General features: G+C 42.1%; 1 protein-coding gene across 5 annotated transcripts in view; it reads right to left on the bottom strand.

Moving 5' to 3' along the window:
* Window positions 1–1,098: 1,098 nt before the first annotated feature.
* Nup35 (nucleoporin 35) overlaps window positions 1,099–6,286 on the bottom strand; it is a 16,918-nt gene continuing 11,730 nt past the window's right edge. For all 5 annotated transcript variants that reach the window (XM_076175639.1, XM_076175640.1, XM_076175637.1 and 2 more), the window contains 5 exons: window positions 5,395–5,542; window positions 2,900–3,056; window positions 2,592–2,681; window positions 2,030–2,149; window positions 1,099–1,456 (listed from right to left, as the gene is read on the bottom strand). In XM_076175639.1, coding sequence (XP_076031754.1) covers window positions 1,379–1,456; window positions 2,030–2,149; window positions 2,592–2,681; window positions 2,900–3,056; window positions 5,395–5,542 — 593 coding nt within the window. In that variant the 3' untranslated portion in view covers window positions 1,099–1,378. The remainder of the gene's footprint in view (window positions 1,457–2,029; window positions 2,150–2,591; window positions 2,682–2,899; window positions 3,057–5,394; window positions 5,543–6,286) is intronic.

Raw genomic sequence — 6,286 nt, forward strand, 5'->3', positions numbered from 1 at the left:
TGAAGGTGTGCAAAAGAAAGAAGTTGAAGGTAAATGTGGGTAAAAGGTGATGAGATACACAAGAGAACAGCATGGCAGCAAATTGGGAGTATTAAGGGAGAGAGACTGAAGGAAGTGGATAGCTTTAGACACTTGCAGGCAAATGTGGCAGGAAAGTGAATGGAGGTAGAAGTAGATTGAAAGCAAGTAAATGCTTTGGGAGATTTAAAAAGTGTAATGAGAAACAGACATTTGGGAATGGATACTAAGAGGAGATTGTTGAGAAATAGACATTTGAGAATGGATGTTAAGAGGAGATTGTATGAAGGGGTGATTGTGCTGACAGCACTGTATGGGACAGAAACATAGAACATAAGAGAGGAAGAGTTTAAATGTGTTTGAGATGAAATGCCTGAGAAATATGGTAGGGGTTGCTAGGCTGGATAAAGTGAGAAACGAGGTGAGGAGAATGGGGGTGGAAAGCGAGTTGGGAAACAGGGTTGATAAAAGAATATTGGGATAGTTTGGACACATGGAAAGAATGAGTGAAGAAACATTAGTAAAAGAGTTGTGGAAGGCAGAGGTGGAAGGAGTGAACATGAGGGGGTGATCAAGGATGAGATGGATGGAGTAAAAGGGGCATTAAGAGAGGAATGTCTGTTGAGAAAGGAATAGAGAAGACAGAAGATAGGGGTGAGTGAAGAATGGTTGTGTATGGATTATGCTATGATACATGAGAGTGGGTGGGGGATGGGAGTATGTGCCAATATTTTGACACAGCCCGATGGGATTTCTACCAGTCTTCTCTTTTTCTGCATGAGATGACAGAGGCAGGGTTACCAATTAAATAAAGTGGCCTTGTCATGGATGTGCTGTGTCTTGCTGCATTGCTGTTGACTCAGGGCAGTGGGTGAGATGCAGGGATGTCCAGTCATCCTGGAGGAGCCAAGAAAAGATGGGGGGGGGCCTGTTAGTGAATGGGAGTGGAATATGTGGAGACGAAATAGGTGTGAATGTATTTTTGTCTTGAATTTGGCTACCTCCCTAGTAAGGGGGGGAAAAGCCCTTGGTATATGTAAATAACAATTTGGAAATAAATGAAGTGGAAATTAAAAACACTTTCATAAAATCAATTTTTATTGAAATAAAATATTTGGAAATGTAATTGTTCATTCTGTCCAATACTATACATCTATCTAGACTCTTCATCATTCTTTCAATTCCCACACAGAGCAAATGTTACCAAATTTTGCACATATTTCCAACAAATATGATTATCATAAAACATAACTTAATACATGAAAAGCAAACATTAAAATTTTTATTTTTTATATATATACAATTGCCGAGTCATAGAAAAGTTAGTTAGATTAAGAAAAGATGGCACTAGATGAAAGTCTCATAAACCAAGGATATGCTGCATTGCTTTACTAACAAATCCTTCATTTTTCTTTGGGGTGTTGGGCTTGGGTGCTACCTGTAAAGAGGAAGCACAAGTCACTGAAATACCTGCATATCTCTCTTTCTCTCTCTCTCTCTCTCTCACACATACACACACACAAAATAAATAAATAAATAAATAAAAAATAATAATAATAGAATAATAAATAAATAAATAATTAAATAAATAAAAATGATAAATAACAAAATAAATAAGAATAAAATAAATAAATAAATAATTAAATAAATAACAATAATAAATAACAAAATTAAATAAAAATTAAAATAAATAAATAAATAAAATTATGGGCCTGCAAGACTAAGAGCGAAGTTCTGCTCAAATTCAAAAACCATCACTGACCCCCTCACCTCCACCAGAAGGTGCAGCCTCTAAGGGGGGCTGACACCAAGTTGCCAGACCTGGCCCAAGACCCCTTCCTAACAACTTAAACTATATTTTTTACACTTTTTCACACATGAGGAGCTGACAACCAGCAAATGCTGTCCTCTTCTTACCACTTTCAGCCGGTGGCATAAAAACAGTCACACACTGATACAACACATTAAAGTTCTCCCCAGAAATACCATTTTCCAAATGTCCTACACTTACCTCTAGTTCTGCATGTGCTGTCTGATAGGCTTGAGTCAGGGGTCGCATATTTGGCTTGACTGTAGGCGTTGTTGGTGTCGCCAGACCAACAGGCACATTTTCTTTCTCCTCAGTGACAGTCTTGTAAAAATTAAATTTACTATCAAAAATTCAGAAGAAACAGGAAAGACCATTAAAAAGTATATACATATACTCATACATATAGCAAAAGTCCTTTCCCCTTATAAGGAGGTGGCTGATTCAAAGGTACACTCAAACTCCACATACATTAAAACCCATTTCATGCCCATCCCATCTCAGCAGGTCATGGATGAAAGGTCATCCCTATCCCCTGCTATAATGCTTAAGTCAAGAGGAATGCAGATTGCAAATAGGGGCTGACACAGCATTGCAATGGGTCAAAATCACGGACTTCCTAAAGTCAATGGATGGAGAGGGTGGTGGGTGCTTGCCCTGGCTGGCAACTTCTCTCATAAGAGGGAAGAAGCCTTTTGGTACATAGATGCAATCTGAAAAGGGCATCACTCTGTTTAAAGGGACTAAACTTAGGACATCAACTTACCTTGTCTGTACAAGGCACCACTCCAACCATAATATTTCCACCAAAGATTTTTCCATTCTTGCTCAGAGCTTTCTTGGCCTGGAGTTTAGTCTGCAAACACAAAGTTTACCATGACAAATATTTTTATAAAAGTAGACACACTCAAATGCATCATGTTACTCCCTTGCTCATATGATTTCATTCACCTGATACTGAGCATGAAGAAAGTTCCAAATGAATTATATTACCCTCATTCAGCTGGCCAGTCTCTATGATGAATGAATCATAGAACATGAAAAATTAATAAGCCACACTCCCCAGGCACGTACCTGGTATCGTAGGTGCATCCAGTTTCCGCAACCTGGATTCTTATGACTAAGGATGGTTCCTAGCTGGGTGAACTGGGTAAGAATGTAGGCAGCTGCTGGAGCAGGAAACCCGAATACTGTCACCCACGTGTCCTCAAGGGCCTCAATTCCTGTATCCCTGAAACAGATATCCACCTTCAAAAAATTTTAATCATTCAGTTTGATTCAAATTACGACATTTCTTTACACCCATAAAAATTGAGCATCAAAATATTTCATGCACAGGTACTGCTGGATACCTGCAAGACAGCAGAGAATCACCTCCCTGCTGCTCATTTTCAACTCACCAACACCCTTACCTCCTCCATCTAAAGGTGTTGCCCCAAGGGACTGGCATCCCATCTCCAGACTGGACAATAAGACCTTTTTCCATTAACTTTCTCAACCATATTTCTTTCAACTTTTCGCATAAGTGACGGTTCACTTACTACTACTACTTTCAGCTGCTGACATGGAAACAATTCCACAATAACACAATACAAACATACATACATATACCAAGGCTTTTTCCCCCTTACTAGGGAGGTAGCCAAAAAGGAAAAGGCATAAAATCATTCCCACCCATTCAATCCCCGAAAACACACCACACCCCTCCACCCTCCCTCCTATCTTAGCACCTCCTAGATGACAGGTCATCCCTGCACCCTGTCCACTGCTCTGGGTCTGAAGCAATGTCGCAAGACACAGCACATCCACAGCAAGGCAGCTTCATTAAATCAGCGACCCCCCCCTCTCCGTCCCCCCATATAAAGGAGAGGACGGGGAGAAATCCCTTCGGGCTGCATCAAAATTTTGCTCACACACACTACCTCACCCCCCATCCCCCGTCCATTCCACCTCATGCATCACAACATCTTCCATATACAACCATTCTCCATTCACCCGTCTTCTGTCCTCTCCCGTCCTTCCTCAACAGACATTCCCCTCTTCCCCAAAGCCCCCGTCACCCCATCCATCCATCTCATCCTAGGACGTCCCCTCATGTTCACTCCCTCCACATCTGCCTTCCATACCTCCTTTACTAGTCTTTCTTCACTCATTCTTTCCATGTGTCCAAACCATCCTAATACTCTTTCATCAACCCTATCTCCCAACTCCCTTTCCACCCCTGTTCTCCTCCTCACCTCCTCATTTCTCACTCTATCTAGCCTAGTAACCCCCATCATACTTCTCAGACACTTCATCTCAAACACATTCAAGCTCCTTCTCTCTTCCTCTCTTATGTTCCATATTTCTGCTCCATACATACATACATACATATACCAAGGGCTTTTCCCCCCTTACGAGTAGCCAAAGTCAAAGACATAAATCCACCCCACCCATTTCATTCCACATACTCCACTCCCATTCACCACCCTTCCCTCCCTCTTTTCTTGACTCCTGGATGACTGGTCATCCCTGCATCTCGCCCACTGCCCATGGTCAGAGGCAATGTACCAAGACACAGCACATTCACAGCAAGGCTGCTTGATTTAATCAGCGACCCTCCCTATCCATCCCATCATGCAGAAAAAGTGAAGATGGGGAGAAATCCCTTTGGGCTGTCAAAATATCATTCACACATAATCCCTCCCTAAACCCTCATCCCTCACCCACCCCTTTTCATGCATCACAGCATCATCCATACACAACCATTCTCCACTTGCACCTATCTTTCGTCTTCTCCCTTCCTTCCTCAACAGATATTCCCCTTTCCCAACACCACTTTTACCCCATCCATCCATCTCATCCTTGGTCATCTCCTCATGTTCACCCCCATCCACTTCTGCCTTCCACACTTCTTTTACTAATCTTTCTTCATTCTTTCCATGCAATACAAACAAGTCTAAAATTTCTTCCCACAGAGCTAGAGGAGAACTTTAAGTCTGTTGCTAACAACTGTGGAGCTGCAGGCATGCAGTTAGTGAAACCCTAGGCAACAATTGTTATACAATATCCTGAGCAGTGCAGCAGGGGCAGAGCTGACCTTTCCTCTACATGGTGCTAAAATGAGAGGGGCAATGAATGGGATTTCATGAACATAACAAGTGGGAATGGTGTGTTGTATTTTGATTGTGGTATGCTGACAATCAGAGCTGGTTTACCCCCACTGCTTCAGTATATGATGCCCCCACCAAAAGGAAGGAAAAAAATAAAATAAATAAATAAAAATAAAATGGACCAGACAAGATCAACATCCCTTCAGTCTGCGTCATTTCATCATCCATTTACAACCTCTCTCTCCATTCACTCAATCTTTAGCATTCTTCCCTGCTCTAAAGACATTCTTCAGGCTCCAGTGTCCCCATTCTTGTCTAATTACAAATACAGGAGTAGAGTAAGTATGAGTCCGAGTTGGTGGTTCAGTATGCTGATTCCTCAGCACTACCAACTAGCCACTCACACTAGAGGAAGATCCACACTCATACAACACTAAATACAGTTCAACATTTCTCTACAACTTGCAAAGATCTTACCCTTGCAAGGTGTCTGGACATATGATGGCAGAGCTCAAGTCTCTGGCAGGGGACATGATTCCCAAGGCAGGAGAAGCATGAAGACTGGTCTGTTGGGCATATGGGCTTCCATAGGCAACAGGTGTACTGCTGGTGCCACCTGGAGGACCTGCAAACATTTACATCCTTAATATAAGAGAACAAGTGATATTACAAGGTGCTTTAACACATGTAAGAAAGAAGATGTATGAACCAATGTCCTCCTCCCATTAAAAGGGTGAAGTCAAAGCACATATGTGCACACACATTGTGTATGTGCAAACACACACACACATAAAATCCCATCTCAGTACTTTCTGACAGCCAAAGGTGGTTTATCCCCTCTGTTTCACCATAAAGTAAGCCCCTCCCTTCTCATCAGCTTAGCTACAGAGCAGATACACAAAACATCACTCAAGGATTGTCATTCATTAGTCCTTTTGTCACCAGCTATCAGAAGGAAAGCAGGTATTATTATGCTATACCTTGTCCACAAAAATGCATACATACATATACCAAGGGCTTTCCCCCCCCTTACAAGGGAGGTAGCCAAAAACAAAGGCATAAAATCCACTTACACCCATTCCATCCCCACATATTCCACTCCCTCCCTCTTATCTTGGCTCCTCCTGGATGAGTCATCCCTGCATCTTGCCCACTGCCCTGGGGCTGTCAGAAGCAATGTAGCAAGACAGCACATCCATGGCAAGCCCACTTCATTTCATCAGTGACCCTCCTCTGCGTCCCCTCATGCAGAAAAAAAGAAGATATGGAGAAATCCCTTCAGGCTGTGTCAAAATATCATTCACACATACTCCCTCACCCACACTCTTCCATGCATCACAGCATCATCCATACACAACCACAAAAATAG

The sequence above is a fragment of the Oratosquilla oratoria genome, chromosome 37 (genome assembly GCF_046742065.1).
Source record: "Oratosquilla oratoria isolate Oo_2021 chromosome 37, ASM4674206v1, whole genome shotgun sequence".
Taxonomy (NCBI): Eukaryota; Metazoa; Arthropoda; class Malacostraca; order Stomatopoda; family Squillidae; genus Oratosquilla; species Oratosquilla oratoria.